The following is a 26,401-nucleotide window of genomic DNA, read 5'->3' as shown; positions in this document are numbered from 1 at the left end:
ATATTTGTTTAATATGAGGAAGCAGGAGTAAGTGATCTGCAATCAAAAAGCTTGTATTAAAATGGCTCCCACAGGTTTTGTTAAACTAGGATCTGTTTCAAATCTGCACCTCCAGACACATTCCTGACAGTGAAGCATATTTGTATAAGCTGCCCTTGTGCATGTAATGAAATGTAGCATCATGAGTCTGTTAAAGTTCACTATTTTTAATCACTCAAATATAATTCTTTTATAGTTCACAAAAAATAAATGTCTGCATTGCAGCAAGATGTCTGAGGCAAGGTAGAGACAGCAGTGTTGTTTTACAGATCAGCCCAATCGCGCTGCTCCATGGAGGGCTTGAGCCAATAGAAGCAGAGGGTAGGTTAAAGATTGACAATTGCAGTGGCAAGACTGAGAAAGGCCTTCTGGAAATTTCTACCATCTTTGTTCCATCTAAGTAAAGCAAATTCAGCCAAGCTGAAGAATTTCATGTATTTTTGGTGCTTTGTCAAGGTATGATGTTATCACTCGCTTTCATAGATTGCATAATAAGATGCACTCTGTGCTGTTTTTCTACTGTTCAGGACAGATAGAACGTGGGGTTTTGTTTAAGTGATAGACGCAGGGGAAGAAAAGAGCAGGTATTCTTTCTACCCAAGATTTTACAGGACTGGGTCTTGTTAATATCACAATTAAACAGAACACGTATGAAGCAATTTAGCAGAGGTTTATTCAGCTTATAGTAAATGGCCATTATTCTGATGTAACTAGGAGTTAATCGTATAATTGCACTTTAAATTTTCTGGCTACTAAAGAGGAATTTGAATTGCCCAGGATGAATATGATTAGCCATTATTATTTAGTGCCAACATCCAGTTACTTTTGTAATTAGCTGGACAAAGAATGCAGTGGGGGAAAAACAAAGGAGTGATCTGGATTATAAATTACGATGAAAACAGTAGCTTTTTAAAAGCTATGTGCCTCTTTCATTCTTTGCACAGGCAGACTGTTTTAGTTGGAAGCTGAATAGTGCTAGGGAAAAACTGAGTGACTTTTAAAGCAAATGACACTACTTAACATACCGAGAATGAAAAAAGTGAGGAGTATAAACCACTCCAAATGTGACATCCCCCCCACCCCCCCCATTCAGACAGGAATATCGAAATGTATAAAAAAACCTAAATTGAAACTAGAGAGGCATATACTGTAAGGGACTTCATGTTAAAAAGTCAGAAATTGGTATATAGATTTGTATCTCTATGTTAGTGTCCACAAACTTCACTTAGCTATTCTTCCTGAGCCTTCTCCCATTGTGGGATATCAGTTTTTCTTGATTTTTTTTTCTTTGTTTTCAAGTGTATTGGCCATGTGGACCCAATAGCTGAAAAGTAATAGGTCACAGTCAATTTTCTGTAGTAATAGTGCAACTCCAATGTAATTGGCTAAGGAGTATAAATTTCAATAAAAGATCCCCTCCTCCCAGTCTGGAATTCAGGTTATTAATCTGGATCCCCTAAATATCTTGAAGGTTGGACATAAACCTTTGTCCAAATAGAATGTAGTACTGTTCACTAGGCCAGCAGTTTTCAACTTTTCTTATTTCTGGATCCCCAACATTTTTCCCATGGCATGTGAATCCCATTCTAGTGAATTTAAGCCAATTAGAATAGGTTTGATTTACTTAATTATTGTTTGCAAACCCATTAGAAGTAGTCTGTGGACTTTGAGGGGTCTGCAAACCACAAATTAAAAACCATTGTAGTAGGCCATCTAGCTTGGCCCTTTAAACTGGGTTTAGAACTTTTTTTTCCCTTTATTTATTAACAAATATGTCTTGTATTCATGGGTTAAAGTCTAACTTAGAAATAGCTGCATAGGAGCTGAATTTTATTTATTTGATAGAGGTTGTCTGTCATTCGGAGGTTAACCCTTTATTGCCAGTTGTCATGGCATCTGGGTTTCATACTGTGGGATTGAAGCCATGTTGTAACAGGATATTAATATCCTTAATATTGCCAGTATAAACCTTTGTTTTCAGACATGATGGTTCTCAAATTAAGTTAGGTTCTGAAATCTTTAACTCTTCTGGTTGCCTTGCATGGGCCTCAGCTCTGTAGTTGATAGCCTACAGAGGACTGTGTGTCACCAAAGGTTTCCCTCTCTCCCCTGATTTATTTTTTGTGGAGCTAGTTTAAATGTACACTGAATAAGAATAAAGTTTTAAGAAGAATCTAAGTGGTCTTTAAATTAATTTTTTTTTTTTTTACTTGGCATTTTATCAGAGGTGGCTAGCTTAAACGTTGCTGTATGTATATGGCTGAACAAGCATTTTGTGTATGTTAAATGCATAATACAAATTGAGCATTTTGCAGGGGATTCTGCAAAAGGAAACATAAAACATGAAAGACTCAAACTGGAGAGTGAATCTAAAATTGAGCGATTTCCTTAGTAACCTGTGACTTCACAAAACTCCCTGTCTTGTGCCTTTTTAGTTAAACATTTGGATGTCAGGTGTCCTTTTGTCATACTTTACCATTTCTGATATTTAGATGCTTGCTTCGAATATAGCACTGCTGTTCAAACAAGAGATACTGTTATTGAATAAACTGCTACCATTTTAGCTACAGTACAGGAATGAGGCAGTGCAGTGCTGTCAGACGCCATTTTAAGAATCCTGCATAAATAGCATAGCTACCGATGAGTAAGAGACTGTTATAGGTGAGTGCTTATACAAAGCTGCTATTTATTCAGCAATGGCATGCAAATATTTTTTTCAATTTTTTATTGAATGCAGTTTTTTGAAATCATTATTTATATTTGCTACTCACAAATGTGATGTGGGAGAGACAGGAATTATCTAAGGATGAAATTTAGTTGTAGTGCTTATAGTCTTAAATCAATGTTTTTTGTTTTGTTTTATATTAATTAAAAGGAAAAAATATTTCCATAAATATATAGTTCTTGAATTTAAATTAATTTGTTTATTCCCATATGTAGATCTAGTCCGTGTATGTGGGCATTGGCTGTTCTGAGTGGTTTTCCATATCTGTCAGTTTTTCTTGGTTAAATGTCAAGGTGCAGTAGTTCATCTGCAACTTTTAATTGCTCTTCATAGTTAATATAGATTAGAGCAGTTTTAAATATTTTTGTGAATGTACATTTTTTCAGGTAAGTACTACTACTGCAGGAATGATTTTCCTAAATAGAAAAGTCAGTATTTTATTTATTGCTCTGAAATTTGAAAAACTGAATTTCATTTTAAAAAGCTCTTTTTAGATTAATAGAGAACATATTCTAAATATCATGCAGATAAGTTCCTTTTGCATTTTTTAACTAAGGATCAATAAATCCTCTGTGCTTGCAATCCTTATTTTTTTTTCTTTTTGTCCCCAAATATCCCTCAAAAGAATAATCTGCACCCCATCTCCCCTCATTCAGACATGCTAAAATAATTTGTGTGAAACAAGTTAGTTTTAACATTAAGAAACGAAATTTTTTTTTTTTTAGTAAGTCTTGTCAATATGAGTATGGGAAGTTTTAAATGATTAATGTGTGTTCTAGTCAATTGACAGTGAAACTGGCAAAGCTTAAATTTCAATTATTTTCTTAAAATATGTTCCTCTGTGTTCATTAATTTTAATAAGGAAATAAGAGTAGCTCTCAGAATGATATAAGCTCAGCTAGGTACTTAATTGAGTATATACCAGTGTCATTTCTGATCTGCAACCTCAGGGCATCACATTCATAATACACATGCATAATAGTAATGCATCCTAACTGAAAGAACAGCTCTCAGTCCTGCAAAAATGAAATCTCTTCCAAATGCAACTGTATAGAATGGTCTACTTGAGCAAACAGTTACTGTTTCTGTAGAACTACATGTCTGCACTTATTTTGATCCTCTTTTTAATTTTCTTTTTATTTTGTTGTGGGTAGTAGTAAGCTGTCATTAAGGACCTGTTTTTCTTGAATTATTTCACTTGAAATCTTTTGGTAATGAAATTTCTGGGTTTGGAAGTTTGTGATGTTTAAAGCATTTTCAGAATGTTACTCATATTGGTGGAAGGTGCAGAGGTGAAAAGATCTTACAATTTTAGAAAAGTTAGTGTAAACTTGCTCTGAATTGCTAGCGTTTATTTATAAACTTCAGTCTTTAAGATTACCACTACCGTCATCACTGCCCCCATTCAATGTCATGTTGTGCAAGTCATAATACATTACAGCACATAAAACAATGGGAGATGCTTCTGAAGGTCAACGTGAGTTTTAAATATCTTTTATAACAGTGTTTAATGCATTTATTTAACTCCTCCCCCTCTACAACATTTTGAATTTTTCAGAATAACCTCAGTAATTTTCTTACATACTTAAGGCCACAGTTTGTGCCCTTAAACAGTTGAGTGAGATGACTTGTAGCAGAGAAAATCTAGATGCAATCTGTTCTCTGAGGCTCAATTTTCATAATATATCAGGTATTTGTTGATTTTTGTTTTAGTTATGGGTGAAGCAGAGCAGTACATATGTTTGTATAAGATATATGTACCACCATTGCTAACAGGAATGAAGAACATTTGTGTCTAGTGGTGAATGCATTTTTGGTTGTTCTTTTAAACTTAACATCTTTGGAAAAGCTCTCTTCAGACATCACGTATGTCTGCCTTTCATACAATACATCAGAGAAGTGTCAGGTTAAGATATTTTGTTAATATTGGAACTATTTATGAAGTGAGTTTTTTTTTGGGGGGGGGCTATAGATATATTGAAAGAACACTTTAGAAGGTAATGAAGGAGCTGATTGAATTTCCTAACTTAGATGGGGAGAGACAGATTTAGAGCTGGAGAAACCTTAGGTACTGTAACTAATGTGTAGGAGTCCTGACCTGTAATATTCCCCCTGTGCTAGATTTGGGACCTCAGGTGCAAAGCGTCCTGGGTCAGCTATGTAACATGCCATGCTACCTCAGTCAGGGATGTATGAACAATTTCTGCTACTATGTTGCTGTATTGATCTGCCATACACATTTCCCAGCCAGGACTCTTGCATAGTTCTGTGCTTAATACTGACTTGTAGCAACTACTGTATCCTTGTCTCTTGTATCACCTTCCCCTGAGGTTTGGTGATCTCAGCAAAATACAACCTGATACATTTGGATGAGTCGGGAATGTTATGATTGATTTGATGAAATTTAAGTGTGAGCTGCTGCCAAAAGGGTATCTCTCTTTCCTCTCTCCCCCCTTCCCACGGGCGGTGCACTCCCATTTCCTCTTTTCTCTATGGCGCTACTGCTCATGTGACTGCACAGTGAGCTAATCACAGGACTGATTCAGTTAAAATTAACATCTGATTTTTTGGAACATAAAGTCAGGGGTTGGGGAGCCCATCGCTCTTAGAAGCAACCTGTGTAAAATGATCCTGAGACTTCAAACAGTCCTGTAATGACTTGTATGTTGTAATCTGTGGCTGAACCTGTATCTATATTTTAAAAGCAGGTAATGCATACAGCTAGCTTACGTCATTGTCGATAGAAATAGTGTGTATTGTTAAGTATTTACAAATTTTTTTTAATAGTTTTTGTTACTGTTTGGTGGTAATATTGAAATCAGGTTTTAAAGTGGGGAGGAGGAGAAAAAAAACAAGGCACCATGGGAAGAGAACAATCAACCCATCCTGTAAGCCCGTCTCTTTCCATTGCTTGGGAACCCTTGGAAAGAGAATGGGCAGAGGCAAGTGGTGCGTGAAATGTTTGGTGTCTACAATACACTGCCAGGTTCTCTTTGCTGGAGGCCCTCTGGGAAATGGTGTAACAAATGTGTGAGTATAATTGATCTGCCCATGCATTGTAAATTGGAGAGCATTGTAGTGTGGTCAACTACGCTATGCATTTACCAGAATTCTGGTCACATGGGTGCTTTTCCTTGTTCCTGGAATAAACTGCATGGCCCACAAACTGGGAGATTGGATACTAGTAGACTAGAATTTCCCTTTGTTGTTTTATGGCTTTAAACAGCTTAATTTGTAAATTATTGATACATATGAATGAGAAGTATAGAATAATGTTTTCCAGAGTCAGTGGGCCTTCTCAGCTCTGGGTCTTTGTACATTGAACTTGATTCACTTATGTTTATACATTTTGCTGGCATAACTATCCTGTTTAGAAGTATGAAAGCAATTGCAACCCAATCCCCCTGGTAGTTGATAGCTGATTGAAAGTAGTTTTGACAAATACCAGTCAAAAAAGTCTTTCTGCTGGTAAGTTTTACTTTGTTTAGGGAACTGTTTTAACTTATACAAAACTCTTGCTAATATAAACTGTCCACCTGGAGAGTTTTTCTGTTTTAAGTGTAACCAAGTCCTCAGTGTTGTTTCAGAGCTTTGATTAACTATCTCAGGCAGTTTTAACCACAGCAGCTAAATCAGAGGTCTCTAGCTGTTCTCTTTGCCCCTATGCTGGAAATAGCTGTCCTTGTAGCTGAGATGGCTGAATGGAATCTCTGTCTGCCCCATAGCAGCAATAGTTCACAGTCTATGATTAATGTAAATGGTATCTGTGACAACTTACATTAATAAACTAGACAGTAAATTGTCGCTTTTGAGGAAAAGGTCTACATCCTGTTTGGCTGTTTTGCTCTTGTAGTATTAACAGACAGCTGTGATGCCTGCTTAAGGCACCATAACTGCATTTGTCTATGATTTTGAATTTGGGCTTGCTTCAACCACACATTTTCTTTATCTTTCACCTATAATAGTCAAACCTCAAAAACTGTTAACCCAGTACTTACTTTAGTTCTTTTTTTCTCTTCCTTCCCCAGAATTATTGAACTAGAAAAATACAGAGAGTTATTTTCTTGAACGGCATCACTGGCAGAAAGTAGAATATCAGCAAGTCAGAGACAGCGTGCCGTCTAATTGTTATTTAATCCTACCTGGAATAAAACAAAACTGTCTGTGTAAAATTGGATGGTTGAATGATAACCACTCTATTCTGTTTATTCTTTATTATAGATAATAATTGGTGTAGTTGTACTGCCAGTAAGTTATAAATATTTGTTTTTCTGTTATACAGTCTAGTTTCAAAATGCTTGAAATTATTTATTTAATAGTTTTTGAAATTGCATGTTAGGTTCTAATTTTGCAAGTTGTTCTGTGTTGATAAATCGTTCCTTCTGCTAATTTGTTCACTGATGCTGGTGAGCATTTGAACATTATCAGGAATCTGTCCGCACAGCTTATGGAGGCCTTACATTATGAACTATGAGGAACAGAAGTTATGTTTGTGTTAATTTTCAGTACGTGTTCTTTATTATGAAAACGTTACCTTTGTAACAGGTAGCATGCAGCATGCATGTGGACCAGAACTGTTTCCCTACATGTTTTGATCAGTGTAAGCTCTGGCAATTAAGAGACCTTTGCTTTCATCACAAATATCTTAACACAGTTGTGTTTGACAATGCTGTTTTCAACTTCTATATATGAATTTGGACACGGGAATAATATGGTCCAACACTCTTCTAATTTATTCTTTTAATTCTTGCAGCTTGGCTGAAGAGGAAATAAAGGCAGAGCAGGAGGTGGTGGAGGGGATGGATATCTCTACTCGATCCAAAGGTGAGTGAGAAGGAATATGTCATCTATGTCCTACAACACAGAAGAATATGTGTAAAGCAGGATAGTGAAACTATATATATAATCTGCTATGAAGTTAATCTGGAGTAAAGACTTGTATTATAATGGCTACTTGCCTAGTTAACGGAAAACATTATTGTATCTTAATAAGTTTTTAAATTTTTGCTTAGTTTTTATTACATTCTGCAATTCCCTGCACCCCCCACTACATTGTTATTTCTGGTTTATGAATAACAAACTTTGTTTATGTTTCTGAAAAAATGTCAGCCTCTTACATCATCTCACCGATACTGGTTTCCTTTGAAGTACTTCTAAATTTGCAATGTAGGAGAAAGTAATAATAACAAGGTATCATTTCCTACAGTAACTAATCCTAATTACCCTAAGAACAAACAAGAACATTAACATTTCTGTTTCCACTAAAATGGTCCAGTGAGCAGTACTTATTTCAAGGACTGTCATGGGTTCAGCCTTATCCTGACACAAACTAAAGTTGTTGGAATTGTAGGGAACTGAGAATCTCTTTCCCTCTGGTTTCTGGGGTTTTCCGTTGATTGAATTACTACAGGCAAATGCTGTTATCTCTCAGTACAAAGAAAGCCTAATGTATAACTGCTTATGTCAATGTAAATAATCCCACTGTCTTTTGGAGTGGGGGGGACAGAAATGCCATTCAACCAGAATACTTGTGTCTAATAGTGTCTACCCCAATTCATTGTAACTGGCAACCAGCTGTCTTTCCATACCCCATTGAACTTGACTTTGTGGCTCAGTTTACCTGAAAAGCCATTTCTTTAAAACCACGGTAAGGAGTAATACCATTCTATTTAAATTCTGGCACATACACACTTATTCTTCACATTTCTACTACAGAAGTCATAGTCTTGTTAACTCTGACTGTGTAGATTTAATTTTCTTGAAAGCATGGCACAGGTCATCTGCATTCCACTGTTCTAATTTAAGGAGCTTGGATAGACAACATGGTTATAAAATTACATTTAGGTCCTGTCTGTGCTGATGGACAGCAATTTGCTTGCTCCTTTTCTCATGGTATGGTTACAAAACATAGTTAGATGATCAAAAGAGATGGACTTGCTCCTCGTGGCTCCCTTCTTCTTGACCTTTTCTCCCTCCTCTGTATGTCAGTCTTGTATGTCAGCCTCCATCCCTCTGCTGCTTTGGATGTTTACTTGTCTCCGTATTTCAATTTACTAAGCCAGCAGAAAATTAACTGCTTTTTTGTTGCTTTAATGATTGCTGCTAAAAGGGGGGATTTTTGGTCCTCCCTGCTCCCAGCTTTGTGCTCCCACAACTTCCTCTGTGATGCTTGTCAGATCCCAGCCACTTGAACTTTCTAACCAACTTAAAAACTGGAACATTCTTCAGCTGCTTTAGTGACCAGTTTGTTCATGAAAGAGTTTGATGAGTACCAGGACCTGATCAAAGAGACAAAGGGATCACTAGGTTCATTTAGCTGTCCGTGAAATCTCACCATCAGTTCACCTTAGAAAGACTTTGGCCCAGATATAAGTACTAATACGAATTTCATATATATCAAGTGAGCTAACTTATCACTTATGTCACACTGAGATATTCTGTATCTAAAAATCATTTATGCATCTGATACCTATTTGTATAGATGGCTGCATTTTAGCACTGTTGCTTTACTGTGCTCAGAAGGAGATATATGGTCTATACAACAGGTTGCAATTCCCTTACATCAGTTCTAGTGCTTGTCTGACCTCAAGGTGAACTGTTTCAATGAATTAAGCCCGCAGGAGACTTTTTGCTTTTTTTGTAGAGTTAAGATGAATTTTCCCAAGACACTGAGCTGATTTAAAAGCTCATTGTCATTAAAAGGGTCAGTCTTTCGTCTTCCCACCCCTACTCTCAATCATGTGATCTTGCTGCTGCTTTTGGTTTGGTTCTGGTGCTCATCTGATCCCTTGGTGAGTCAGCCTGACAGACAATGACTCATGTTTTTATACTGTCGGTACAGCTCCCTGAACCAGCTTATAGGCAAGCCCTGGTAACAATTGAAAGGGGAGTGGTTTGGAAGAGAAAGGCAGAATCACCACAGTGCTAGTTTAGATTTAGTGCTAGTTAGTTTAGGTCTTTGTCTGACAAATATCATGATGGTAAAGATGAAGCTTAACAGAAGTGGAATTAATGGAATGCTAATAATGGAGTTGATGTTTGTTTAACTAGCTACTGATTTATTTTAATAGGTTTGTTAAATTTGATATGTATGTTGAGGAAAACCCACGTCAGCACCATCTTTGGGGCCAAAAACAACAAACCAACCCAAGTACTCTCAAGTATGTTTTTTGTCAGTGAAGAAGTGATGTACATTGTAAAGAAACCTTGAGACTTACCTATAAGCCATCTTTTTTTTTTTATTGTATTACTCTAATTTATGAATTTGTGGTAGAACTTTATAGTAGTTGAATGTGTAGTTTTGCATATAAAATAAAAGGAAATGGCAGTTGATGAGAAATATCATCTGCTTAATACAAGAGTTGGTCACATTATAGGCCAGCTAAAATGAATCTCTGTGGGGTTCTGTAACTTGGATTGAGGTAAGTTTCTCTGTTAGTTCAGTACAATGCTTCTGTAATACAAAAGTTAAAAACAGAATTTTGAAACAATTGTTATACAATATATAAGGCAGAAAAAGTGCAACAAGGTTCTAAACCTGTGCAATAGGAAACTGTTTCCTCTTGTAGCATTAAGCTTGTTCAGAATTTTGCTTTTTTAGAAAGGATGTATATGAGGAAATTGACCCTATACAGACAAACCTTTAAGGGAAGCATACAGCTCTGCTTGGTTTGTTTGGGTTTTTTGGTGGTCTGAGAAGCCTGTGCAGGAAATAAATCAGTGGCATTGTATAACTTCACACTTGTCATGGAAAAGCTGATCTGCTGCAAGTTCATAGCCTGACTTGCTCAGTAATAGTTTGTTCATACACATATGTGAGGTCACACCTAAAGAAAGTTGTACCAAAATGAGTTTAAGTGCTTTAAAACCAATTAACCTGATGCAGACCTCTTCATGAACATTCTTCCTTTGGTATAAGCAGCTTAATTTTAATTGATATAAATCAGTTCCAACTCAAGTTAAGTTAAGCTGTCATGTGCATTGTTTGATGTATAATAAGGGTGTCAACATAGCCTTTTGAATTGGTTTAAGTAAGGTGGTGGTTTCAAAGCAGCATAAGCTGGTCAAACTGCTGGATGCTGCAGGTTTATCCACTTCCTTCCATAGCTAAGCTGGCAGGAAACTAACAGAGCCATAAAATGTGAATAGTTTTCTATTAGCTTAGTGTGCTGAAATGGCTTGGTAGAATGCCAGAGTTGCTGTAAGAGAGGGGGCAGGAACATACCAGTTGGGTACAGTAAGTATAGAGCTTTGGCAGCCAGCGTTTAGATCAGTTGAAGTGTAATGAAGCTAAAGCTTAAAACCATAGCTAAGTCTTCTTATGCTTTAGAATGTGCTATGTAAGAGTGATTCTGTAGCAACAGGTGAGAGCTATGCAATCCTACACCCTCATCTCCAGGTACACACTTTTACCTCTTTCCTATGCTGGCACTGATGCTTCTGCTGCCCCATGGTAAGCTGTATCAAGAAGCTGAGAAGTTGAAAATAGGTCACTTTTTGTAGTATTAGTTTTTGTCTGCATCATGACTGATTAATCATGTGATTCCACACAAGCACCTGTCAGCAAAAAGTTGTGGGGACAGACATCTGGTGGGGTGAGGAAGGGAAGAGGGGAAGGCAAGTAACCACAGCAGTTGTGATTTAGATCTGCTTAAGCTGTAGATATGCAACGTTACTCAAGATGAGATTTTAAATTATGCTAGTTTTGATCAAAATAGGAAGGCATAAAGAATATGAGAACTGGAAATGGGAAATGATGTCTTAAAGAGAATATAAGGAGTCTGAAAACACAAAACAGAGTCAGCAGATGATAGCTATGTAGCAAAAGGCCATGGATAGATTATTATAATATTGAGTCATCTGCATATGATATATTAATGAGTCTGACAGAAGCATCGTGCTGTGCTTCTGTTCCAGCCCTATGGACTTCCGTTTAACCTTGTTTAATAAATATGTCAAGATGGGGCTCGCAAGTCTTTCTGGAGAACTTTCTGAGTATTTCCAGGTTGTGGTTCCACATCCTAGCCAGCTTTACTTTTTGGCTGATGCAATTCTGTCTTCACTTCCACTTGTTCTCTTTAGAGAACAGTAGACTCTTCACTGAGCTTTCTCAGCCTATTAACTTGGAAGATTTTTTTTTTGTTAGGTTATTTTTCAGCCAGTTTATGTAGATACCTACTGACAGCAGTTAGCTGTGGTGGAAGACGGACTTTCACGTAGGTTTCATGGATTTCAGCTATTACCATAACTATTTGCCTGTCTAGTGATTAGTTGTCACTAAAAAGGAGCTTTTTCACACTCTGCTTCCTGTCCTCAGCCATACATTCCTCATGCTCCCTTTGCAGCTACGCTGGTGCTTACGCGATCCTATTCTGAGTTGGTTAAGGATTTGTGTGTAGAAGCAGTTTTCTACCTGCCTAGCTCCCTGAACTAGATTACTAAGGAATTGGTTAGACATCATTGCTGGGAGCAGACTTACCCCTGTCAGTGACAGCTAGTCATTAGATGGTTTTAGCTGTATCATAAAACCATATACTGAGACGCTGCTACTTAACGGTGAGAATTTGACTTGTACAACTTGTGCATTGCTGCAAGTTTGTGTTGAAGGTTTTGGTCTTAGGGGTTTGTCAGAGTGATAAATGGCTGTATGTTTGTTCAGACATTTTGAATGTGAATGCAAAATGACTTGCAAAATGGGATTTCCAGAATAAATTACATATTTTGTAACAATTTCATAATAGTACACTGTGTATCAATTCTCTGTGCAGTGATACTAAGTATTTAATCACATAGAGATGAGATTCTCACTCCAATGTGAAATGTAATTTGAGAATGCTCCAGTGGAAAGTAGTATAGCCTGAGGCTTTTGTCTCTAGCGAAGAGTCCTTGTTACTTAATAATTGACAGGGGGTCTTCAAGAGTGCCTTGGGGCAGTAGGTCTCCCTAAAGGTGGGGTGTAGTTTATATACAGCTTATTTCTCTTGTATTGGAAGAGGCTGGGAAGCGTTTCCTATTTTGTATCTTCCAGAGTCCTACATTATAGAAACATGTAACGGTGTCTTTTTGTACTTGTGCAAAAGTGTAATGTAGGAGTTAATTAGGACTTACACAACTATGGCTTACTTCAGTTATTTATTATATTAGGCAACTAGATTGGGTTAATTGCATCAGTTGAAGTTTCTTGAATGTAAACTAGGCTTTAGTGGTTGCAACTGCATCATACTTCAGTATTCTGGCATAAGTTTAAAATGCTTCAGAGTTTTGAATACAGTTTCTGACAGATTTATCTATGGTTTTGTTAATTTTTTTTGAAGATAATAGAGGTCGTTACAGTATAACAGGTAATGGGTTTGAAAGATCATAAATCTGTTAGCAACCATTCTGGATAATAAACTAATATAATTGGGAGATCTCACAATTCTGGAATCCATACACGTTGTTAATTGAAACCTGTTTTATCAAATCAGACTGTAATAATACTGACATTGGAGTTGGCGTTGCCCCTTTCTCTCTCAGAATTCTTCATTGATATTCCCCCGCACCATGTAAAATATGTACAGTTCAGGACCTTTTGAGGGGTAGGAAGGAAGGGAGAAATGACAGTCTAGGTGGAAGGCAGTTTTCTGCTTTTTTTCTTGTTTTTTATGTGGGCATAGTTCAGCATACATTTGTGTGGGATAATGACTGCTTAAGCAGTCTTTATTCACCCTTGGCTAGTGATTCCTATGCTCATGCTGCCTTCTTTTTTATGCTAGTCCAGCTGTTTCTTCCAGCCATGAAGTGAACTCTTTGGTAAACTGTTTTCATTAATTTTTTGTTTTCTTGTTCAGTTACATTTGTTCTAGTTTAGTTTACTGATTTGGTTTACCAAGTGCTGGCACAAGTATTTGTGTCATCATAATAAAAGCATGGGATTAGGAATGAGTGTTGGGAGAAGTAGGCTTGGGCAAGGTCTGTTTCGGTAATGCTTTTGCCAAATGTCAAACATATATAAAACAATTGTCTAGGTTTCTAATTGGAAACCTAAATCAGAATTTTGCATATTTGACACCCTTGCATTGAAACACCAAAGACCTGCTTACACCACAGAAAACTTTTATTGGTGTAATTAGCTCAGGCTCAGTTTACAGATGTCCGTTATCCTTCTTGGAAGATTAAAAAAACAATTCAATTGAAAAAAACATGATGTTGTCTCTGGCACCTGGAAAACAAATGACTGTTAATTTTATCATCTTTATCACCACTCATACTGAAAAGCCTTTTCCCACCCCACCCTGTTTAAACAAACATGTTTCTGGGTTTCCTTCTTCTGACTCTGAAAATTTCCAGAAGAGAAATGTTTTTGTTCTATAAACAGTAGATACTGTCACTTTAAAATAGCACATTTTTTAAAGCAGTAGTATTTGAGATGTAAGAAAGTTAGATAAGGAATTTAAATAACTAATATTCTTCATTGAATTATAGTAGATTTGATGAAGTTAAGATAGACACTTTTTTGGTTCTCAGTGCTTTATTTTGAAGTGTCGAATTTGTTTCTTCTCTTCCATATCAAATCACAAAGAGAATAATTCTTTACACAACAAAAAACTTTTTTCCTGCAATTTCCACACTTTTGGGGAAACTGTTTGTTTTGTTTGTTTGACCTTTTTGTGAGATTGAATTTGAAAACCATGACATATAAGACTGATCTACCCAAGCTTTTGTCTGACTGTCTTGTTATCCATTGCACCGAGGGTACAAACCGTAAGGCATTACAGCTGAGCTAGGTCAGCTTCTGCTCTCCTTCATATCAGCCGCATGTTTCTGTCCTTCTCCTTTATACTTGCACTGACACTGTGACTTGTTGGCATGCTGATGCAGTTGAAAAGAAATCAGTTTTCAGTGGTTTTTGTTGTTTTGGCCATATCAGCCATATTGCTTCTTCGTTGAACAAATACCAGCGCTAAAGGATGGAAAGAGGAAAAAAGTGCATCTGTAGAGGGGTACTATGAAGTCTTAACTTAGATCTCTGTAACCTGCTGTGGATCTGAGCTCTCATTAGCTAAGGCCTTAATAGCAGAGAAACTAATGCAAGTGTAATTATGGTGTTTCAGTTAGACACATAGAAATCTATATGTGGACACCATTAAATTTTGATTTTAGTCTGGATTAATTTGGGTTGCATTTAGCTTTAGCAAGTTCTTAAAATTAAAAAAGCAGCAACATAATGATTCCTAGAATAGTCAAGTTACTGGTTTTTGTTTGTTTTTTTGTTTGTTTGTTTTTAATTTGCGCACTCTGTGTATCTGCATTTGGAAATAAAGGTGTATGTTACTGTTAATAAATCTTCAATACTGAGCAGTTTATGCTGTGTTCTCTTGCAGTATGGCACGCTGGTGTTACTTGCTTACAGAAAGAGTTACATTTGAGTATCATGGAAGGAGCAAGAAAAATGACATTTTACTTTTAGGCATTTTCTGAGTTGGTACCTGCTTCTGTTGAGATAGATGAGCTTCTCAATTAGCTGTTAGGGATCATTGTTATTGAATGTATACAGTACAGTACTTGGCAGTGTGTAGAATGTAGAAGATACGGTCATGGTCTTATGGACCATACAATGCAGAAAGATGAGATCTCAGAGCTGCAGCATGAATATTTTTTTTTTGTTTTTTATAGGCTTGATTTCCTTGTATTATGTCATTATCATAGTTTATCTGCTTAAAAACTGGATTACCATCATAGGAAATTGGACTTTTAAAATAGTCATAAAGTGTGCAGATGAAGTTGCTTTAGGGTTAAAGTATGCTTTATTCTGTCTCATGGGAGCGGTAGTTACTGATCCTTTAGTCACATGATGGCATGTGGAAACAATGATTTCAAACTTTACGTGAAGCTCAGGTTAGTTTGTCATTCCCCAGTAGATGGTTTGAGAGAGCACCTGTAAGTGCTTATGACAACCTTGGCAACATTACAGAGCAATTAATAATAAACTAGTGATGAAAAGCAAGTAGTTTTTAATGAGAATTTAAAAGGTTATTTGAAGTGTCTATTTTTTCACTTGCAGTGGAAACACAGTCTTAAAATAACGTTAAGGCGAAATTACCTACTCAAAAAATCAAGAAATATGTACAGCAAGATTGCTTGGCAAACTAATTCAGTTGTACAATTGGTTTATAATATTATCTTTACTGAAGAATAATAAAATGATCATTTCATTAATGCCCTTCATTTAGTACACAGGACATTTTATTTCATATTAATGCCTTTCTGAGTGCTCAGTAATTGCAAGTCAGATTTCATGTTTTCAGTTAGGAATGGTGGGTGTACAATTGGTGCCAATTTGTGAAAAGTTTGGTTCAGGTTGACTTGTCCAGTATATGACAGGAATATTTTTAGAAGCAGCAGTAGAGATTGCAGGGATATGTGCTGATTGACAATCAACTGAAGTGGCACAGGTGAACCACTCTCCAAAGGGAGACCATGCTTTCTCATTAAACACGTTTTTCAAAATATTTGCTTGACATGTGAGAGAGACGTAAATTCTTGATGTTCCTTTTTGAGCAGAAACTTGAATCTACCTCCAAAGTAAGTATCCTAGTCACCAAGTTACTGGATGGTCTTTTTCATTCTTTCCTCTTGGATTTGTTTCACTTTATAAAAGTAAAAAGTATTAAAATGAACTGCACTGGGGAACTGATGATCCATGTTAGAAATTACCTTTCCTTCCCACAGGTTATTTTAATATGGATAAATTTCTTGATCTCGTTCACAGCACAACTACACGAATTCTGCTAGCGCAGTTGGAAGTGCCAGGGAGGAACGAAAGGCTGAGGTTGCTTAACTGGGCACTGCTGTCGACAGAAATTCTCAAAAAAATGGAACTTGAACATTCTTTATTCCCATTAGAATTGGAAACTGTAACTTAAACAACTTCGGTGGATGTTATTGTTCTGATTTTGACTGAACTGATTTAGAGATTGTTCATATGATTAGGTCCCTCACAGATTGGTAAAGTGGCAACATACAGTGATAGTTAAAGGAATTAGCCTATTCAATTAGAACAACTAAATCTGGAAGAAAATGACCGTGCTTTGCCATTTTCCTTTCTGTTCCTTAATTTTTTTTTCAGTGACTTTTTACATTGTCTCAAGAAAATTTCTTTGCATTCCAATAACTTGTCAGTTGAAAAAAAATGCATATTTCAGGTTTGTTTTCATATGTTATCTATGAATCACCACTAGTATATCTGAAAATCTCTAGTATTCTCAGGTTTCAGCCACACAAGAAAATGACACTGGTTGAATGCAAGTAGATTTTAAAACCAGTTAACTAAGCACATATGTCTGTGTGATCATTATTACTTTGGTTTAGTTACTATCGAATCGGTACTTTTTTCAGTTTGGATTCAGCCGTGACTGAATCACAGTTCTGTTCTGATTTAGCCAGTAACGGTTTGTTAACCTGACCCTGAATTAGTTAATGTAGGAAAAAAGAGTATTTAAACAGGAGAAAGGTCCCATTATGGAGGCAGACCAATGGTGAACGACTGAAACTTTACATCCCGTTTTCTTTTTTCCTACCAGAGCTGAGGCACCACGTGCAGTGTCACAGCAGCTTTTTTGTAATCCCCACAATCTGAGGCTGAACAGCTGAGAGGAAACAGCTTTGCTGCACTGGTGGCAGTTTTGTGGCTGGTTGTAAGAAATGGAAGTCAAAGGGCAGAAAAGTCCAACAGCCCTCTCCTGTTACTCTCTCGGGTTAAGCTGTGCCAGCATATGTACAGTCAAGGAAAAAATGCTCAAGTCTGTTCAGCAAGTTATGGTGAGGGATTTGCAGGAGAGAGACTGAGGCTAATAGGGTTCTGCAAGTACTTTCAAGATGCTGTTTGCAGTAGAGAGAGACAATTCTGCAGATCTCTGCTTTGGGAAAACAGGGATTAAAGGCATGGTCAGCACTTCACAGTGAGAGTATTTTAGCTATGACTTCACTTAGGAATGTGCAGAAAGTCCCTCTTGAGGACTGCAGATTATAGTGAAGAAACAAGGACTTATAATGTATGTGCTGTTCTGTGCCACATGGTGATGGAAAGCTGAGAAAAGATATGGCATGATGCTGTTTTTGCTGATCACTCTGAATTCAAATGGTTTCTGTGCTGAAGAACCTCTGTTTCAATTTGAGGAAAAAGTAAAATCCAGAACTTGTTTTGGTTTTCAGTTTGATCACTTTGGTTTAGTGGCAGGCTTTGGTTTAGCTGACACAGACGCTAAAATGTTTCTTCTAGTATAGCTCTGTTGGCTCAGCTCTCTAGGAATATATGACGCATATGCCAGCCAAAGGAGTTCTTCTGCCACCTTCTGTATGTGATTAGCTAAGCTGAAAAAGTGAGTCTTCTGTCAGCCTGGTTGTGTCTATATTAGGATTCTCGTTGGCATAATTGTTTCAGTGAGGAAGGGCACAGACATGATATATTTCACTCTTATAGGTGACGTACCTTATCTGACAATTCATTGTGTTGTCAAATCAATCTAAATTTTGGCCCTGAAGGTCTAGGAGCCAGATTCATTTGAATTGGAACAAGTCATTCAAGTAACACTAATGGTCTCAAACAGAATGTTTTGGGTTAATTCAGGCTAGACATGACAGAATATAGCTGATTCTAGATCTTAGCTACACGTTTAGTAAGGGAGAGGGGGGAGGAAAAAATCATTCCTTAGTGGCAAAGGTGACTTATGACATGAAAAGTTTTCAGATTTTATAACTTGTGTCATCAGAAAAGTTTCTGATGGCCATCACTACATTTCTACTAGGTGACACAGCTGAAATAGCTGTGCCTGCATAACTCTACTGGCAGGCACTTTTCCTAGTATTGTCAAAATTACATGTTTAGTTAACGTGGTGCAGGTATTTTGGATGAAAAAAACTGAAGAAGGACAAGTGCTCCTAAATTTCTCCCCCCTCTCTTTATCTTTTTTCATGTGGCTTTCTGAAACATCAGTGATGTTTTTCATATTTATCATTTTTTGATGCTCAGTCATTAGCTAGATGTATGTTACTATGCTTTTGGTCAATCAGAAGTCACCATATAGCACTAAATCTTCCCTAGAATTGCATAGAAAAAAATCAAAATCACTGCTCTTTTCTGTGCAGACCTTTATTTTGGGGGAGGAAAAAAGTTAAAAGCTCCAGGAACTAAAAAAATGTTATTGTTCACAGCTGATTAGGTAACAATTACATCTTTCATGCATCTGGTCCCCTCTGAAAAGAATATATTACTAGCTGTAATAGGTAAGATTGGTGTTTTCACAGTTCAATGTGGACCAGTACAGCTTCTTGCACAAAAGGAAGTTCTTGCGCTGCACCTTTTCTGTTTTTCTACATATTTGCTCCCATGCATGTGAATTGCCTATGCTCTTAAAATATAGTTAGTCTAGAAATATCCTTTTAGATCACTTCTTGAGCTTGCATCATGAATAGAATTAGATGCTTTGGGTTCTTTGAGTGTATTTTTTCAAACTTTTGCTATGTTAGTCATTGTGTGGCTTCATGGGTGTCTGTAGGAGATTGACATTGCTTCATTTTTTCCACTCAGTCTGTTTAAACATGATATATTATTTGCAATAACTTAAGCATATAGGCAAGCATTTCAAGGTTAACATTAAGATTACAACATATTTATCGCTGTTATTTTTACATCACAGTGTCATTTGCCCTTTTTCACAACAGAACAAAATCACTGTTTTATAGTCAGTTCATGCTCTCCTATTGTCCCAAATCATTTTTTTAATTAGAGAAATGTGCTCAGGTTGTTGATCTTATCTCCATTTGTGCAGATGATTATTCCAAACAGTTTTTTACTTCTTATTGACAGTTTTCCCTCCACATATGTACAAAATACAGAAATCATGTAGAAATCTAATCCAGTTCTCCTTTGTGCCTACAGACCCTCGAAGATTGATGCCATGTGACATATTACCTTACTTTCGAATGCTAGTCAGTCTTACTTTTCAGTTTGACAGAAAACTATTCTGAGTAGAGTTTTCAGCTAAACTGTGTTTTCTTAGCTCACTCGTAAGAATGTCTAAAGAGAAAGTGTCAGGGGACACATTATTTGATATCTGTGGCTTTGCTATATACACCTTTGCTCTGTTGTAGAAGGGAATTATATTGGATTTGTTCTGACAAGCCACTCGAAGCTTTTCTTCTTGCGCTGATACAGGTTCATATGTATAAACTCGCAGATCTGTATTCAGTCCACATAACCTCAGTTTCCTGACTGAAGCACCTAAATTGGGAGCATGCTGGCCCTTAACTGCCAGTACAATAGTAGGTAAGTCTGGAGATCCCGAAGATGTAAATCATGCTCTGCCTGCACCTCTCTCTTGCTGATGGCTATACAGGCAGTCTAGGGTGACAGCTGTTCAAATTCAGGTACCTCTGTAAAGACTCCTGAAGGTACTAGGGATTAATACAGGCAATAGGGAACATACGCTGCCCAAGAGGAATGAAATCTAGGAGGAGATGGGACTCTTGACTAGTCTGGCCTGCTAACAGAGGGCCCTGACAAACATGTGGCAGTGGATTAAAATCAGATGCCTGAAATGTTACCTACTCAAAACCATCTGCCAGCTCCTCTAGTGAGCGTTGTTGCTCCTGAGGCAGACATCTGATTCACTTCTAAATGAGCGTCCAAACTGCCTCAGTTTTCAGCCCAACTTTGATTAATAGGCTGGGCTAAAAACTGCTGTAGTTCCCAGACATCTGCTACAGGTGGGGTAGAAGGCTGAGAATGCCCGGTGTGGTTAAGCTGACAAAAGTATAAATTGGTTTTTGGCTTTGTGGATGTAGAATGTAGGCGTATCTCCCTCACACAGGGATAAGTGGATAATTCTGATGGGGGTAATGTCGTTTTGTCATTTGGGGATGAATGTAAAGAAAGATACGAAGAATTATGAGAGAAAAAAAGTATCTATATTATCTGCATATTTTCAACAGTGTATTACAGCATTTTGGCATCTTTAGAGGTTTTGTAATAAAGTTACAGTAAGTGCTTTTTGGGAGGATGAAAGAAAGCTGGGGCCTATCTCGTACCTCAACAAAATTACCTTATTCAATAAACAGTTAAAGTCTGATTGGGAGGCATTTGTGGACAAAAGGTGTTTGTCCACTGCCTATGCAAAATTGTCTAGTTCTGTGATTTTCAGTATTTTTCCATATAGGGAATTTCCAGTAGTTTTCAGTGGACCTTTTTAGAGTGAATTTAGAACTATTGATAATAGACATGCATTCTTAGACCCCCTGAGAAGCTGATACAGTTAGTCTGTTGTTCTGCTAGCTCTGATGCTCATTGGAGACTTTAGGTGAAATGTTTCAATGAATTTTGGTTATTTGGCAACCTGATACAGGTCAGGCTATGGTCCAGTGAGTCCTGGAAGGGAGATCCAGGAGAGAGGGTATATAGAATCATGGCAACCAGCAGTTGGATTGACTTTGACTTCTTTATAACAGCTGTCAAAAGCTGTAGTTTCACAAAAACCTTCAAAGTGGTGTTACTTTCTAAAGCATCATTTCTCCTTTTTGCTGCTTGTTCCTGTCCAGCATAACTTCTTCACTGATGCCATTATGAGCATTTGTGTGGCTGTGCAGTGAATCATGGGAAAAATTACTCAGAAGAAAGTTACTTTTCAGACAGATTTATTCATTACTCGTTCACTGCACAGCCATGAAAACATTCTCAATAACACAAGTAGGGGATTGAAAATATGAGAATGACTTTGGGGAAGATTCAGTTGTTTCACTTCGGTGATGACTTCTGCCACCCTAGGGTCTTATCTGTCATTTTAATTAATATGTATGACAAGTTTAAGGAAAAGTTAAACAGATTTAAAAGTCTCTTGAACAGTTTTCACTTGTGTTATGTTAAGATTGTTTCACTGGTCTCTGATTGTCTTTTACAGCTGATCGTATACTTGTTTCTTTTGAAAAATGTCAATAAGATCTTTGTAATTGAGCTGAAGTTTCCATATTTATTAGGAATCATTTAAATTTTGTTCTGAGGAAATGAAGTTGCAAATGCTCATGCTTTTACCTAGGATATTTCTGATAGGCTTGTCAGTGACTTTTTCAAGTGTATTAAGTCTTCTAAGCCTGTAAATTCCTCCTAAGTATTCTAATGGAAACAAGACAGTGACCAAATAAAAATAAAGATGGATTCAGAATCTTTGAAGAACTCAAAATATTTAGGATAATTGGAGGAGTGAAGCAGATGTGGTCATCAACATAATAGATATCCATTGGGACAACTGATAGAGCTGTGTCTCAATTTCCTTCTAATTTTCTTAAATTTTGTGCATGTTCCATAAAATGCAGTTCAGAGCCACTTGAAAGTGAGCTTCTGTAGCATGAACTTTTCTGGAACTTGATCTGGTGATTAAGAGCACTTGCTTTTAATTGGGGTTCTGAAACTCAGTGATAAATGTGCTGCTTAGAGATGTGGCAGATGAGCTCTGACAAATGTAACCATGGTGATTTAAGATGTAGACAAATCCAGCTATCTGCCTGCTTCTCTGCTAGAGGGTGTTGCTCCTGTGACCAAACATCAGAAGGCAATATATGCACACACCAGGGCTACTTAAATCTGTGGTGTGTATGTTTAAGCCCCCTGGTAAGTTTACACTGAGATGCTGAATTATGACTTGGAACAGCTGAGACATAAACACATGTTCTCTTCTGCCAGCTTTGTTACCTAATAGCAAGTAGTAACTTCTAGCATAGATGGAAGTTGTGACGTAATAAACTGCTTCAGTTTGTTGCTTGGTGCATGTGGATGAGAGCTCTGACTGTGAGGGACACTAAAAATTGCTTTACTTTCTAAAGTTTGTTACTCTGTCTAGCTGTGAGAAGTTATTACTTCAGTGGGAGTCATGTGATCTTAATTTTTATCTTTTTACAATCCAGTAAGGAGGTACTACAAATGGCTGAATATTTGAAGTAGCATATTTATTTTCAGAGTATAGGACAATTCCAGTTTTCTATTAACATATCAGTAGACTTATTTAAATACAGGAAAACGAAAGTCTGACCTCATCACTTACCATGTTTTAACTTCTGTTGGTTAGGTTCCTAAATCCATGAGCTGAAGCTGTCAGGAATTGTTAATGTTTTTTTGCTTTTAAAGGCATGGAACAGTGCTCTGCTAAATTACAGAATTTAATTGTTGATGTATTTTTAAAGATACTAAAATTTAATGAGAGATGGATAGGAAGAATTCCTTGGGGAAAGAAAAAATGTTTAATCTTAGTCTGAATGACTGTAGAGAATTTACTTAAGAGGAGGTATAGCATTGCACAGCCAACTCTCTGCTTCCAGTTTTGAGAGTGACTGGGTAAAAGGCAATTGAGAATTTTTAGTCTGTTCAGTGAAGGAGTGTGAATGACAAACCATAACTTTGACTGAATGTTTTTTTCATTGAAAAATTTAGGAATTGGTTTATGAACTCGTTAATTGTATTGTTTGTATGTGTTACAGATCCTGGCTCTGCTGAACGCACAGCACAAAAAAGGAAGTTTCCCAGCCCTCCACATTCCTCCAATGGCCACTCCCCACAAGATGCATCAACAAGTCCTATAAAAAAGAAAAAGAAGCCTGGTCTATTGAACAGTAATAACAAAGAGCAGGTAAAGGAAGTCATAGTCTTGATGTGCTAGGATATGTAATAATGAAGGATATAGAGACAGCTGAACAGGAGCTCTTTTCTCTAGTAAGCTCCATATTTGTACTATAAAAAGTAGGTATTATTTGTTGAATGCAGTGGCTGTCAGAGTTGACATCATAAGTTGGGTTCGTTCATTTGTTTTGGGGTTTTTTTTTAGTTCTGCATGAGAAAGAGAGCACCTGTGTGCTTTTTGATTTATTTCATAAAGCTAATGAAATACCTTTGACCAGTAAATGGAATTTTGACCGAAGAGATTATTAAGGAATATATGTATAGTTTTACTTTTAATAATAGCTATTATTAATTAAAACCATTAATAAGGAAACATTCAAGGATATGATATCCCAGATTAAGAAAGATATGATAATAAAAATGGACATCTTATATCTACTCATTCCTATTGCAAATTATTAACAAAAGTCCAGCTGCTTCCTTGATGCTCTATAGATTTTCCTCCCCTTCCTCAAAATTACTGCTGCTATCAAAGTAGTTTAATCAGAAGGTTGCGCTAGTGTTTTTTTTCACTCTTTATGTCTGAAACCATTATGTTTGGTGTCTTCTGAATACTGAATTTATAGCATTTTTTGTAGCTCTTAGAAGAAGTTGACTCCAGAAGACTTTGAAAATTGCTGGTTCATTGTATGATGAGAGTGAAAAGATTTTATGAATTGTGTAGAATAGTGAATGCTCTAAAGCATCTGGGTCATCCTGGAAGTGGTTACATACAAAGCAATCTCTAGTCCTGCTGAATTTGTTTTTAGTCTGATTTGTAGATGACATGCCTGTGTGTTGTTTGAAGCACTTCTGTGCGCTAAAACAATGCATTTTGCAGGTGTCATATAAACACAGGATTAAGTTCTCTGGGTTTAAGGCACCTATTCCCAGTATAATAGCTTCCATGTTAAATGTTATTTGGGTACAATTGCACTGGTTAAAAAAGAAAATGAGATTCCTAATTACTGTAGTTATTCTAGAACAAAGACTGTGAATAGATCAGGCCTTGCCACAGAACTTTCAGTGTCAAGAGTGTTTTATTTAAGGATAATTGAGAGGTCTGGTAATAGCATGCGTAGTGAACTAGTTCAATGGGGCCGGATTTTACTGAACTTCAGTGCAGGCTGTATAAACTCCTCCATATCCTGGACATTTACTGGGGAGATGTTGCCCTGCTGAAAATCTGAGCTTCTAACTGTGCAGTGTAGAGACAATTATATGAACAGTGGTATTGAATCTCAGAGGGCAATATGTGAAAAGACAATTACAGGTGTTGAAACTTCATACATTCCCCTCAGTGAATCCTTTTCTGTTTTCCAGGTATCTCAGATTTGAAATTGTTTAGAATAGATTGAAATAGTATATCTAATGACAAAAAGAAAGCAGACTTATTTGATTTTCTATATTTATCCTAAGTTAGCAATAAAGCGTATTATGTTTTGTTTTGTCTAGCTTTCACAAGTTGCTTTTAATTTATATATCATCTTGCATGTCTAGTCAAGTTTGAAATGGGCATGCCTGGAGATAATTGTTTCTAGAGCAGGTACAAAAAGCTGCTCTTTGTGGTAGCAGAAGTTGCTATAAAGACTGAGACAGACAGATGTGTAGAGATTCTTAAACTGCTGAACAAATGTGAGCTAAGCATAGAGTTACTTGCTTTGCTGTCACGTTAGGTTTCAGGTATAACGTAGCTGTTAGCTGTGATTCTGATTGGCTGATAAATCCATTTTGAGGTGGATCACTAAAACATCAATATCACTAAAAAGGTCCACCTTAATGTTCTACCTTACTAAATGTGAGTATTTCAAGATACAGTCAACTAAAACTATAGTTGCATGATACTTTGTATTACATGTTATGGATGCAGTAATAGATCTTCAGAGTGGTGCCAGCAGGTATTTAAAGTGTTTAACAAATGAAGAGTTATTGATTGAAGAATTTAGCTAAGACAGGTTAAAAAGTCAGGAAAATCTGACTCTTAATTGGTCAGTTATCATGTTCTTGAAGTTGGCAGCTTGTTTTCCTACATAGCTTCAATATTAATTTGAACTGAATAAAAGTAGTGGGTTTTTTTCCAAAATAATACTACAATACTGTTGTGTTTTTCTTCAGTTTTCTGTATTGTTATAAAGGTCATAGTAACCTTATTAAAGACTTAAAAACAAGCTACCACCTATGTTAGCTGGAAGTGAATAGTTGTGAAAATGTTGAAGGGAATAAAAGCTTTCCTTTCCTAACTTTTAAACTCTTCAAACTTTTTACTCTGATTAGAACAAGTGAAAGGGTTCTTTGATGCAGTCGAGTCATTCATTTTTAGTCCTTAAATTTTGTTGTTCCTGTCTTTCTTGAGTCTCTTTTCTAACCCTTTGTTTTGTCCTTAAACTTGTCTCAGATGAATTAAGGTGATAGATGTCTAAAAGATGTGAGCATCCTCAAACAGAAAATTAATTCCTCTCATCTTCTAGGAAATACAGACTTGTAGTCTATTTTGAAATAATGATGCTCATTTCTGTGTAATAGATATATAGGATATTTGTTTTAAAACAAGATCTTTGATTTTTAGGAAGTTCATGTGGGCTTACTGCTTATACCCACATCAAAGTCAGAATACATGCTAAATTCTCTTAGTAATTTGCTTTGTCTGCAGTTGATGACAATGCCCCATAGCTGCATCTCCAAGCATACCCTACTGAGATACTGTGGTGCACGTAACTGCAAACAAAACATGCTTCTTCACTGTAAATTGCAACTTTCCATTCTCTACTTTGGGTTTACCTATTCCTTTTTATCTAGGTTTTAATGGTTGGAATAGTAATAAATTTGAAATGTGATTAAGGCCTTATGCCGTCCATCTTATTCCACGAGATCTCACAGAGCCTTCCTTCTGAAAGGCCTTGTCTTTGTAACTTTAGATACCTAAAAAGATCACCGTTCAAGCTGGTAGAATGGTGGTT

The 26,401-nt window shown here is 36.7% G+C and overlaps 1 protein-coding gene across 10 annotated transcripts in view; it reads left to right on the top strand.

Annotated features, from left to right (window-relative positions):
• Window positions 1–26,401, top strand: part of ZMYND8 (zinc finger MYND-type containing 8) — an 86,567-nt gene that overhangs the window by 23,045 nt on the left and 37,121 nt on the right. For all 10 annotated transcript variants that reach the window (XR_003258094.2, XM_064521473.1, XM_026092972.2 and 7 more), the window contains 2 exons: window positions 7,518–7,588; window positions 23,267–23,415. Coding sequence is in view for 9 of the 10 variants with exons in the window: in XM_064521473.1 (XP_064377543.1) it covers window positions 7,518–7,588; window positions 23,267–23,415 (220 nt within the window). In the remaining variant the exon portion in view is untranslated. The remainder of the gene's footprint in view (window positions 1–7,517; window positions 7,589–23,266; window positions 23,416–26,401) is intronic.

Source organism: Dromaius novaehollandiae, chromosome 16 (genome assembly GCF_036370855.1).
Source record: "Dromaius novaehollandiae isolate bDroNov1 chromosome 16, bDroNov1.hap1, whole genome shotgun sequence".
Taxonomy (NCBI): domain Eukaryota; kingdom Metazoa; phylum Chordata; class Aves; order Casuariiformes; family Dromaiidae; genus Dromaius; species Dromaius novaehollandiae.
This window is presented reverse-complemented; position numbering and strand designations above follow the sequence as displayed.